This window comes from Mobula hypostoma, chromosome 4 (genome assembly GCF_963921235.1).
Source record: "Mobula hypostoma chromosome 4, sMobHyp1.1, whole genome shotgun sequence".
Taxonomy (NCBI): domain Eukaryota; kingdom Metazoa; phylum Chordata; class Chondrichthyes; order Myliobatiformes; family Myliobatidae; genus Mobula; species Mobula hypostoma.
In genome coordinates, this window is record NC_086100.1 from 119,973,977 (window position 1) to 119,987,101 (window position 13,125).

Here is a 13,125-nt window from a genome sequence, read left to right on the forward strand (position 1 = left end):
TCAAAGCAACCAGGGTAGGTCTTACAGAATGAGTGATAGGGTACTGAGGAGTGCAGTAGAACAAAGGGATCTGGGAATACAGATCCATAATTCATTGAAAGTGGCATCACAGATAGATAGGGTCATAAAGAAAGCTTTTGGTACATTGGACTTCGTAGATCAAAGTATTGACTACTGGTGTTGGGATATTATGTACAAGTTGTATAAGACGTCATTGAGGCCTAATTTGGAGTACCGTGTGCAATTTTGGTCACCTACCTACAGAAAAGACATAAATAAGATTGAAAGAGTACAGAGAAAATTTACAAGAATGTTGCCTGGTCTGGAGGACCTGAGTTATAAGGAAAGATTGAATAGATTAGGACTGTATTCTTTAGCTTGTAGAAGATTGAGGGGAGATTCGATAGAGGTATACAAAATTATGAGGGGTATAGATAGGGTAAATGCAAGCAGATTTTTCGATTGGCATTGAGTGAGGTCATGGGTAAAGGGTGAAAGGTGAAATCTTTAAGACGAACATGAGGGGAATCTTTTTCATTCAGAGGGTGGTGAGAGTGTGAAATGAGCTGTCAGCACAAGTGGTGCATGTGATCTTAAAATCAACATTTAAGAGAATTTTGGATAGGTATAAGATGGGAGGCATATTTGAGGCCTATGTTCCGGGAGCAGGCCAATGGGACTCGGCAGTTTAAATGGTTTGGTATGGACTGGATGGGCCAAAGGGCCTGTTGCCCTGCTGTAGTGTTCTATGACTCTATAAACACAAGAGATTCTGCTGGAAATCTTGAGCAACACACACCAAATGATGGAGGAACTCAGCAAGCCAGGCAGCATCTACGGAGGGTCTCCACCAAAACACCAATGTTCTCTTGTACCCTTCCTACTCTCTATAGTTTAGAATTATGCCTATTTTCTCACTTTGAGTTTTAATGAATGGTGAAGAACCTGAAATGTTAAGTCTGTTGCTTCCTCCACAGATGCTGCCATAACCTCTTGAGTAGTTCCAGTCTTTTATCGCCTTTATTTCAGTTATCCAGCATGTGCTTTTGCTTTGTTTTCCAATAATCATGGGCCCACTTCGTAATTTCTATGAAACGCTGTGTCTGCCTCTGGCCGGCGAACAGTACGAGTAGACAGAACAACTCAATACTGTCGACCTATGGCAACCCAAACACAGGTATCCACAAATATAATTGGTGAAAATTTAAACATTACTTGATCTTGCTGTCCATTGGGTACATGGCAGTTAATTAAGCAGTATAAGTTAATTTCAAATCTTACCATCACAGATTCTAAAATGCATTAAGAAAATGAACTGTCAAGTTGAACCATCCAAAGTAATTAGTTTAACCCTTAATCTTACCTCCATGTCCTTGTTCTTCTCTTTGTTTCTGCCTGTTGAGCTTCTTCCATTACTAGAGGTTTCCCTTGCTGGGACGACTGAGATCTGCTGCAGTGGCATGTTACTGCTGAGTCTAGCGATAGATACCAGGTTTGATGGATGCTTTATAACCACAGCGGAATCATCTGCATGATTGTTCTCATCTCATTTCTGTAAATAAACCAAACATAGCCGGATATAACATACTGTTCTCCGCACATTGAAGGGTATACAGAGATGCCCCACAATTACTTCACTTCCAGCATTTTACACACTAGACACGACCTTCAGCAAAGCTCAAATCCTTGAATTCTAACCAAATGGAGCTGAACTTGGCTCAAGTTATAAATCAACCATTCAGCCACAAGAGTCCCACAGTGCATTTTATATGCCAATTCAATTTCTATGGCTTCTACTAACTGCCATGGAAACGGAGGGAAACTAGGTCTCTCAGGCACGTATTAGAAATGCTTCCGTTAATAGGAAAAAAAACTCCTACATTCTCAGTGGTTGCTGCCGCGTTGCTGATTCCCCCTGAGTTTTCCAAATGGCTGGAGATGTAACGACACACTAACTAGGTAAATATACAGAAGGCGGAAAGGCAGAAAGACTTAATGTCCTAATTTAGAAAAATCCTGTCCTTCTGGAGAAACACACACAGCTTGTTCACTTGTCCATGCATTTAATCAGCTTTAGGTCACGGTGATCAGAATGGCCTGACTGAGCTAAGAAGTGGCACGGAATTTGTGTAAACTAAAAGGAATCAGAGATAAGCCCTTAAGTACTCGTTACCTATTCAGGGCCAACTGAACAAATGTTCACTTAATAAAAATTTAAGTGGCCTTTGATTTTTTCTGCAACGCAGTGCCAACTGATGACGGATGCTTCAATTTCTAAAATAGTTTGTGCCATTATTAACTTCAGACTATTGCATGAACTGCTACATAATCTTTTGCCACTTTATAACCAGCTCTTCCTCCCCCGTACTGATCCTATCAGTGTTTCCAATCCCTTGAAAGCAACCTAGTAGAGATATCTACAACAATCTGCATTTATGTATTGCACTTACCATAGTGACCCCAATGAAGTAAACAGAATTTGAAATTGGTCAATCTGACTTTGAGATGAAAGATAGTAATTTTAAAAGCTGCATGACAGGTGGAAAAAGAAGTCAAAGAACCTTGGGAATGGAATAAGTTCCTGGAAGATGAAAGCATGGATGCCAACCATTAGAACATACAAGAGGAATGAAATAGAGGAATACAGAGCTAGAGGAGATTACCAACACAGTCAGTTGAGACAATGGAGAAACATAAAAATACACAGAAGAATTTTATACTTGACGATTTGCCTTTGAGGAAACATATCTGTAACCCTGAAGTCTTTATGAATTTATTGCTCGTGAATGGCATTTAGACAAAATGGAACCAGTGTGATCCCAGAGTGCTTTGCTGGTTTACTGATGTGTTTGGATGGGAAGCTTGCAAGGTATGTGATTTATAACAGGGAGCATTTTGACATTACATGATTGAAAGCAGAGGAAAAACAAGTCACAGATTTTGATGGAGAAGCCTCAAAGACAAACAGGCTCATTAAAGACAAATGCGACTCTTTCAACAGATGTGAGGTAAGGCAGGAATGCAATTAAGGGATGGAATGACATCAAAGGCATGAAGTTGACTAATTACTGGACTTATTGTTGGCACGTGGCCAAGTGGTTAAGGCATCGGTCTAGTGATCTGAAGGTCACTAGTTCGAGCCTCAGCTGAGGCAGTGTGTTGTGTCCTTGAGCAAGGCACTTAACCACACGTTGCTCTGCGACGACACTGGTGCCAAGCTGTATCATCCCTAGTGCCCTTCCCTTGGACAATATCAGTGGCATGGAGAGGGGAGATTTGCAGCATGGGCAACTGCTGGCCTTCCAGACAACCTTGCCCAGGCCTGCAACCCTGGAAACCTTCAAAGGCGCAAATCCATGGTCTCACGAGACTAATGGATGCCTATAAAATTACTGGACTTTGTATAATTATAAAAATTATACAAAGGTTGAAGCTATTTACTGACCTAACGTATGGAGGTAGACTTCCCTTGCAAATAATCTGTTACTGTTTATTTAGAAGACTAGATAAATGATACATGACGCTTTCCAGTTTCATAGGTTTCATACAGCACAAAAACTAACCCTTTGGCCCATCACATGTGCTTGGCTGCTAGCTTTAAACGCCCTGGCAATTCAGTTACTCATCTAGGTACTTCTTAAAATATCGTGAGTGTGCCTGCCTCCATCCCCAATGAGAGTCAGAATAAAGGGATAAAGAGTAAGCCTATTTGCATTTGTAAGTAAAAGGTTTAGAAGACTACAAATTAACAACAGGTAGAATGTCAGAGAGCAGACAAGAGTGTATTGAAATAATAAAATCCAGAGGTAAGGAAAACACAAGTAAATAGAAATGAAAATTTATGTGGACGAGGCTCTCGTCCTTTAGTGGTAGATCAATTGTCTCCTGTAAGTACACATCCTCTCCAGGTTAAGAATGTCTGAAACAAAATACTCTGCAGTTGCTGGGGTCAAAGCAACACTCACAACATACTGGAGGAACTCAGCAGGTCGGGCAGCATCCGTGGAAATGATCAGTCAACGTTTCGGGCCGGAACCCTGAAACACAATGGGTAGCACAACCACCTTGGTTCCACCTCCTTCTACTACCCATTGTGCTTTCCCCTATTCCTTCTTTACCTTTCCTGTCCATTCCCCCCCCCCACTTCCCCTCCCCCACCCCTTTATCTTTCCTCTTACTGGTTTTTCACCTGGAACCTACCCGCCTTCTCCTTCCCACCCTCCCCCCACCTTCTTTGTAGGGCCTCTGCCCCCTCCCTCTTCAGTCCTGATGAAGGGGTCCAGCCCGAAACATTGACTGATCGTTTCCACAGATGCTGCCCGACCTGCTGAGTTCCTCCAGCGTGTTGTAAGGATGTCTGAATAATAGACACTCATACTTATGAGCAAGTACCCATAAATATTATTAAATTCAAATCAGATACAGGCTTGAAATAAAATCCGCTTACATGTAACTTCCTTAGAATAATCACATACTGTCTCCAAAGAACACAGGCTCCCTCTCCTTGAGAGGCTGTTAAGAGACTTGCACTGGGAAATGATGTCAATCACGTCTATTGATAGTCTTGTAAATGTACCCTAACAAGCAACTTAACATAACTAATACGACAAGCCCTTTGAAACCAGTCATTGAACATTGTATATTCTGATTCTCTACTATTGTAACTAGACAGTGGAAGACTACGTTCAGATTTTGGTCCTCAGTAACGACATCCATTTCAGTACAGTGGAGGTGTAGTTCCCAAATCCAGTGACTTCATAGTTTTTTCTGACTTGTGGCCAAAAATCAACTTACAGACGTCTAGAAAGAACAAAACCCTTTCATAACCCAGGGATGACATGGACCATTATTCTTCTTGGATTGACTCCCTTCATTTTTTATTTCCCATTAATTAGTGGCTTACCTTCAATCACTCTATCAACTGCTGGAAACTTGGAAATTAGCATTAAATCAGATTCGTTGTTCTTGTTCTCTGTATCACTAACTTCATCCTCTCAAAGTTTTGAGTTACTGTCAGTCCAAATCCTTCAATAGCTCTGACAGTATATTGAATTATAATTAAATAATAAGGACATTATTGAGTAATATTGAATAATTCAGCAGTTCCTTTCAAGGAAAAGTTCATTGCAAATATCTGTTTAAATTGGTAACTGGTTATTCAACTGAGGAGAGTAATTTAATTCTTCAGTAAAAAGGGGCTTTGTAAATCTGTGTGTGGTAGCACACATGATAATATTTATTGGAGGATTGTGGTGCCAGGAAAGTCCCAGAATTTCACAAGAAGATAATTTATTGGCTCAGATACACACCTATAAAAGTCGCAAGAGATTCTGCAGATGCTGGAAATAATGAACAACATGCACAAGATGCTTAAGGAATGCAGCAGGTCAGGTGGCATCGGTGGAGCAAAATAAAAAGTTGATGTTTTTTTTTGGCTTTCATCTTCTGGCTTCTGCCCCCTTCCTTTCCAGTCTTCATGTACAGGCTTAGCCTGAAATGTCAACAGTTTATTTCCCTCCATAGATGCTGCCTGACCTGCTGAGTTTCTCCAGTACTTTGTGTGCGTTTCTCAATACATCTATATAAAAGTTCCTTTATAATAAAGAAAATAATTGTTCTGGAGTACCGAATACAACTCATGTCTTTGAACCTATTGAGTCCATGCTTGGCTGCTAATTTTCAACTTGGTAAGAGCAAGTATTCCATATAAGTGTCTTATAACAAATAATACCCTAGCCTTGTGGACCCAACATTACAGAACTGGAAATTTCCACCCTGGTTCCTATCTTTCTTTTACTCCAAATTGTCCAAGCTTCACTGTAAGACGTATACAGGCATCAGTCTAAATTTTGACCTCTCTGGTGAAGTTACCATTGTAGTTGTGACATAGTTTCAACATCATCTCCATGACTTAAGGAAGTTAAAAGGGTAAGAAGCTGGAGGAGGGAGGAACGAAACATCTAGGTCAGGGGCTTATGCCGTGGACCAAAATCATTAAGCAAGGGATCTGTGGAACCTAGGTTGGGAACTCCTGCTTTAGATAAAAACTCAGCTCCAGCGAGCAACTGCTGTATCACTCCAGAAACAACCCTACTACCTGAGGTAGACCACGATCCAAAATAGAAAGATGATTGACTCAAGTTAAAAAAAGAACTAATCAAAAACAAAATAAACAGATCATTTAAATATAAAAACCTTGCTAAATTTAAAACATTATGCATATTATGCAGAAGGAATGATTAAGGAATGATTAATAATGCTTAACAACAAGAGATGCTTATCTCCTCAGCACCCAAGGCTAACTAGATTAACAACACTTGCAGTTAAAAATCAATGTAATTTGCATCCAGCATTGAAATTAGTTTTGTAATTGCATGGGGAGAGTGTGAGAGTACAGCTTTTCACATCCTTTCAACATTAAAGAGCAGGTGTCACACACAGCACTGAAAATGAGGCTGTAAGTGCTACCTGACCTGAAAAATTCCTCCAGCATTTTGTCTCTGTTCACCCACCAGAACATTTTAAATATATGACATTGGTTTTTACTTACAGAAAAATAAATGCTGGTTCTCACCTCTCAGGGTTCATCTGTCGGAATGTATGATGCCGTCACTTTCTAAAATGTATACCTCCATGCCCAATTGATTAAAGCTTCAGAAAGCATAACTAATCCAAAATCTGCTTGATGCACTAAATCGCTCTCCACACTTGAAATGAAGGTTATTATATCTAAATAGCCATGGTTTTAAATTATGACAGCAGAGCACTTGGAAGCTAGAGCAGGCAATAGGCTGGGTTAGGGTGAGTGAGGACCTTACACTCTGAGGGCTATAGACATTTGTTTCTGGAGTGTGATCCTGCCCAAATTCAGTAAGAGTCACTGGCTGGTTGGCAGGCAGGAGAAAATTCCGACAGGAGTAAGCCAGGACTCAGGGACGACAAAAATAGTCTCCTGCAGAAGGTAAACCCATCGAAGAACTTCAGGAGAAGATTCCCTATTAAGTGAGGAGGGGTGCTGGGGAGTTGAACAAAATGGTACCTAGAGCAGGATGGCCCATATTTTCACAAAGCTCCAAAGGGAGTTCCTGCTATTCCAGCTAACAGGAAATTGATGCAACATGCACAAAATGCTGGAGAAACTCAGCAGGCCAGGCTGCATCTATGGAAAAGAGTACAGTTGGCATTTCGGTCCAAGACCCTTCATCAGGACCGGAAGAAAAGATGAGAAGTCAGAGTAAGAAAGTGGAGGGAGGGGAGGAAGAACCACAAGGTGGTAGGTGAAACAGGGAGGGAGGGAGGGAGAGAGGTGAAGTAAAGAGCTAGGAAGTTGATTGGTGAAAGAGATACAGGACTGGAGAAGGGTGAATCTGATAGGAGAGGACAGAAGGCCATGGAAGAAAGGAAAGGGGGAGGAGCATCAGAGGGAGGTGAGAGGCAGGTAAAGAGATGTTTGTCAGGGGAGAGGGGAGTGTTGGGGTGTTCAGGGAAGGTGTGGAGAGAGGAAGATGGAGTCTCTGTTGACCCAAGAGTTGGTGGTGGGACCTGAGAGACACGGGATTGCTGGTGGGGGAAGGGGAGACTCGCAGTTGATAATTAGTTCCTTATGCCTTCCATACTGTTTTAGCCTCCCTTATTTTTGGACAATGCCACCTTGCCCACTGACATGTGACTTTCTCCCTTTACTTCCAGCATCTATCTGATTATCACTGAAAGAGTGACCATTAATATGGCCTTGAAGTGAATTTTAGCAAAGCTACAAAACAGAGAACATTAAAGAGAGAGCAAGGAAGAGCAACAGGCAGTGACAGAGTTGTGGAGAAGACGAAGACACACACACACACACACACACAATAAAGCAAATTTAATTATTATATGCCAGAAAACACGAGTTTCAAACATGGAAAGACAATATCTTCCTAAGTGTATTTCCCACATGCTTCATGGTTAAATAGTCAGACACAATTAACTCTAGCTGCTGAATTAATTGATGAAATTAAGCTGATTACTACTGTGGAATGCAAGAATGCCACATGACCGAGGAATGCTTAAACTGTAACACATAAAACATAAAAGGGTAGATGATAGCATGATCCAGCCTAAGAAAAATTTACAAGATTGTTGACATGCTTTTTCTGATATTGATGATTAATCTGACACTCTAGCGCCACAAGTTTGTGGAAACCTGAAAAAATAAAACTTTCTAAAATAATTCCTTCCCAAGTAACAAGATAGTACATGGTTTTCCAAGATCAATTGCTCCAGGCATAGTGCTGACCTCTCCTACCAGAATCCTCCCACCACCCCATGCCTTCACACAACTTTAGCCTCCTTTATTCTGGCAATATCCCCCATTCCCAGCAGTTGACCCACTTTCTCCACTAGCAATGCTTATCTGATTACTGTGAATGCTGTGACCCGTAAAAATATCAATGCTCTGGAAATGTGCTTTATTACTGCACCATAAGATTGTTGAATATGGTACTCTGTGGACTGCAGCCTGTTAGCTAAGCAGATTGTGCAGCAAAGTCTGGTAATTCACAGCAGCTGCACAGCAGTTACAAGCCAATTTAGCTGAGAGGATTGCCTCAATAATTAAGCAATCTGTTGACTATTCTTCCTTTTGGCCAATGCAGGGATGTCACCTGTCAAAATGTCACTCAACTCATGTGAGGTCAGCTGGTGAGACTGAAGGATGGTATTCTGTGCCATTTATGTTGAATTGCCACTTCCAAAATGAGAATGGCATTTTGGTCATTAGGACGTCATTCAAAACAACTGTAACCTCTTATTTTTAATGCTGCATTTCCAAGTCAATGTTACCATGCAAAAATAGAAACAGCACGTACAGAAGAGGGAAAAGACTCACCTTCCTAAACCAGTCCTACAATCCCAGATCAAATAAAATGCCCAGACCACTGGAGAAAAGGACCAAGAGACCTTGTACCAGCCTGGATTCGTGGTAACCTTTTGCTACTATTCATTACTGTCTCACTTACCAATGGGTATCAAAATAATTACATAGAACATAGAGCAGCATAGCACAGGAACAGGCTCACTGGACTGCGATGTTTGTGCCAACCACGATGCCAGATAAAACCAATTTCATCTGCCAGCAGATAATCCGTATCCCCCTATTACGTGTCTGTTCATGTGGCCATCTACATTCCTCATAAATACTGCCATTATAAAGTGGAATCCTTTATAAGATGGTGCCTCCCAATGGAATTATTCACGCTTGGGAATTTAAATGGCTGTAAATCCGGCATTTCCTGCTATATACTGTACATTCGTACATGACAATCTCAGAAGTTAAGTAGGGGATTCAGAGCACCAAATCCTTCCACTTGTTTTGGCAGTGAACTCTACATCAGGTTCCTCGGCACTGTGCCCGACTATCACCTCTCACTTCATGTGCTGAATCTGCTACACAATATGACAACCCAACAATTTCAAGAGATTATAAGGCAATGGACTGGAATGCAAAATGGGAAAGAAGGATCTTTTCTCTAAAATGAACCATAAATGATTTAGCTGCTGTTTGTTATTATCTTATGTTTAAAATGCTTAACCACTCTTTATTTTTTTTAGTTATTTACTTCAATTTGAATGCAGTCAATTTAAGTTTAAATTATTTAGGAAAGATAATTATAGAATTTTCTCAGTTTTTTTTCATCCTGCAAACCCTGTTAACAGGCTTCACTGGCTGTCAAAGTTTTCAGGAATGTTTTGAAAGCAGGAATTTCCAGTGCACTATGGTCAACCATATTGCTGTGCCATTGTTTTAAGCCAGTGAGACCAGACCTTTGTGTTGAACCAGCTAAGTATGGGCATGTGGGGGCATTGGGCTCTGCATCTGGGTAAGAGACCTGGGCCAGCAAGATGTGGCTTTTTATTATTAAACTACATGATGATCAAAAGAACAGCGTCTTTGAATAGCAGCTTGAATTAGGAATCTATCATTGATCATTTGCACTAAACACTCAACATTGCAGTGGCATCTTCCAGCATTCAGTTTCATTGACTTCACTTTGAGAAAGAGGGTACAAATTGTAAATGTAGCTATAATGATTTTAGTGCAAGCAACCAAGGATGAATAGCTATCCCTTATAACATCTGGTACTTTGCCTAGGTGATTATGATGAGGGTCTATGAAAATTTTAAAAAGCTGTAGTCTGAAATTTGAACTAATTCAGGAAATGATGGAAACACTCAAATCAAGCAACATCAGATGGAAGATTACTTTTCAGAACTGAGAAAGAGAGGATGATGGGCTTGCACTGCTCAAAATTGAAAGAACAGAACGGTGACATGATTTCTGATGAGACTTTAAGCCATAAAGTAAGAAAGAATGGTCAAAAGGCAATGGTAAGGGTGTGGAGATGTGGTGGAGAGATGCTTGCCCAGTCCACCACTGGGAACACAGTGATTAGTATTTGCCAATAGATAAACTACTTCAATCACAGTAATATACCAAAAATGCAGATTTTAATCTTTCTTCAAGGGAATTGCTCAATCATTTTGACAACACTTTGACCTATCCAACATTGGAACAACTGATCTATGTGGTCTTCTACAGCACTTCTTGGAAAGAAACAGCAAAAGTGAAAAGCAATATAAAAATTTCGTGTAAGGGAAACATTCATGCTGAGTTTGTCAGTGATGCGGTTTGTCCCATCCAATCACACACACTTTGCATAAAACGGCTTTGTTATAATCCAAAAAAATGTCATGCACAAATCTGAGACATTTTGAATTTATATGACTATATGAAATTCTCAAATAATAGATTTATACGTATAAATAGGCAGCATTGCACGTTACAAAAAGTGACCCTTCACTTCATGAATCAACTTCTCCTTTTTCTAATTACGAATTTATTATAGATGTAGAAGTCATCTCACCTGATGCTAAACTAGTGGGGCTAATTCCATCTCTGCCAGTGGCATGAAATGGGCTTGCAGCAATACCAAATTATGAGAGTCAAGATATCTGAATCTGAATCAGAATCAGGTTTATTATCACCGGCATGTATCGTGAGATTTGTTAACTTAGCAGCAGCAGTTCAATGCAACACATAATATAAAAAAATAAGTAAACCAATTACAGCATATGTATATTGAATAGATTAAAAGTCATGTAAAAATAGAAATAATATACATTTAAGAAGCGAGGAAGTGTTCTCGAGTTCAATGACCATTTAGGAATCGGATGGCAGAGGGGAAGAAGCTGTTCCTGAGTTGCTGAGTGTGTGCCTTCAGGCTTCTGTACCTCCTTCCCAATGGCAACAGTGAGAAAAGGGCATGCCCTGGGTGCTGGGGGTACTTAATAATGAATGCCGGCTTTCTGAGACACCGATCATTGAAGATATTCTGGATACTTAGTAGGCTAGTACCCAAGATGGAGCCAGCTAAATTTACGACCCTCTGCAGCTTCTTTCATGTGCTGTGCAGTAGCCCCCTGCCCATACCAGACAGTGATGTAGCCTGTCAGAATGCTTTCCACAGTACAACTATAGAAGTTTTTGAGTGTTTTTGTTGACAACCAAATCTCTTCAAACTCCTAATGAAGTATAGTCGCTGTCTTGCCTTCTTTATAGCTGCATCGATATGTTGGAACCAGGTTAGGTCCTCAGAGATTGACACCCAGGAACTTGAAGCTGCTCATGCACTCCACCTCTGATTCCTCTATGAAGATTGGTATGTGTTCCTTCGTCTTACCCTTCCTGAAGTCCACAATCAGATCTTTCGTCTTACTGACGTTGAGTGCTGGGTTGTCGCTGCAGCACCACTCCACTAATTAGCATATCTCGTCTCCACCCGAGATTCTACCAACAATTCTTGTTCATCAGCAAACTTATAGATGGTATTTGAGCTATGCCTAGTCGCACAGTTATGGGTTTAGAGAGACTAGGGTAGTGGGCTAAGCACGTACCCCTGAGCTTCACTGTTGTTGATTGTCAGTGAGGAGGAGAAATCTGCACAGACTGTGGTCTTCTGGTTAGGGGTTCGAGGGTCCAGTTGCAGAGGGAGGTACAGAGGCCCAGGTTCTGTAACATATTAATCAGGATTGTGGGAACGATGGTGTTAAATGCTGAGCTATAGTCGATGAACAGCATCCTGACATAGGTGTTTGTATTGTCCAGGTGGTCTAAGGCTGTGTGAAGAGCCATTGAGATTGCATCTACCATTGACCTATAGTGGCGACAGGCAAATTACAGTGGGTCCAGGTCCTTGCTGAGGCAGCAGTTCAGTCCAGTCATGACCAACCTCTCAAAGCATTTCATCACTGTAGATGTGAGTGCTACTGGGCGTTAGTCATTAAGGCAGCTCACATTATTCTTCTTAGGCACTCGTATAATTGTTAGCTTTTTGAAGCAAGTGGGAACTTCCATCTGTAGCATTGAGAGATTGAAAATGTCCTTGAGTGCTCCTGCCAGTTGGTTGGTACAAGTTTTCAGAGCCTTACCAGGTAAGGGTACTCCTGTCAGGGCACTCCCTCTTAATATATGGCAATGGTCTTGAAAATAGGGTAAGAGGTAAGAAGTGGAGTCAAGAAAGCATTTTTACCCCCATCATGTGGTTGAAATCTCAAACACACTCCTGAGTGTTGGAGGCAGATGCTGTCGATGCATTAAGAAGAAAACAGAATATTTTGTTGAACAATACCGCCACAGAACAGGCCTTTCTGCCCACACTAATTAAACCAATGATTCATAATTAATCTAATCCCTCTTCCCCACATATTGGCAAAACCCTTCCCATCTCTGCATCAGCATCAACCTATCTATGAGTCTCTTAAAACAATCCCATTGTGATGGTATTGGGTTTACTGTCCTGGAGTTCCAAACTCAAAATGAAAATCATAAGCCCCACCCAATATACATTAGATAGCTACGGGCACCCTCACTAAAGAGAGGTTACACTGTATGCACCTACTCTTCAAAGACTAGATCACTTCCCTGTTTATACTCCACAGAGAATTTTGCTGCAAATACCCACTATTCGAACTGTAGGTCCACCCTCCCTACCAGGGAGAAGATACTTCCAGCTACAAAGTAGTTTAAATACAGTTCATTTATTTTTAGTGATACACATTTAAATTTAGATAAAATTCTTACTACACATT

The 13,125-nt window shown here is 40.9% G+C and overlaps 1 protein-coding gene across 5 annotated transcripts in view; it reads right to left on the reverse strand.

Annotated features, from left to right (window-relative positions):
- Nucleotides 1-13,125, reverse strand: part of marchf1 (membrane-associated ring finger (C3HC4) 1) — a 602,233-nt gene that overhangs the window by 337,132 nt on the left and 251,976 nt on the right. For 2 of the 5 annotated variants that reach the window (XM_063046427.1, XM_063046422.1), the window contains exon 2: nucleotides 1,364-1,552. In XM_063046427.1, coding sequence (XP_062902497.1) covers nucleotides 1,364-1,462 — 99 coding nt within the window. In that variant the 5' untranslated portion in view covers nucleotides 1,463-1,552. Of the gene's footprint in view, nucleotides 1-1,363; nucleotides 1,553-1,880; nucleotides 1,899-13,125 lie in introns of those variants that run through there. The other 3 variants (XM_063046423.1, XM_063046424.1, XM_063046426.1) reach the window with 3 other exon arrangements.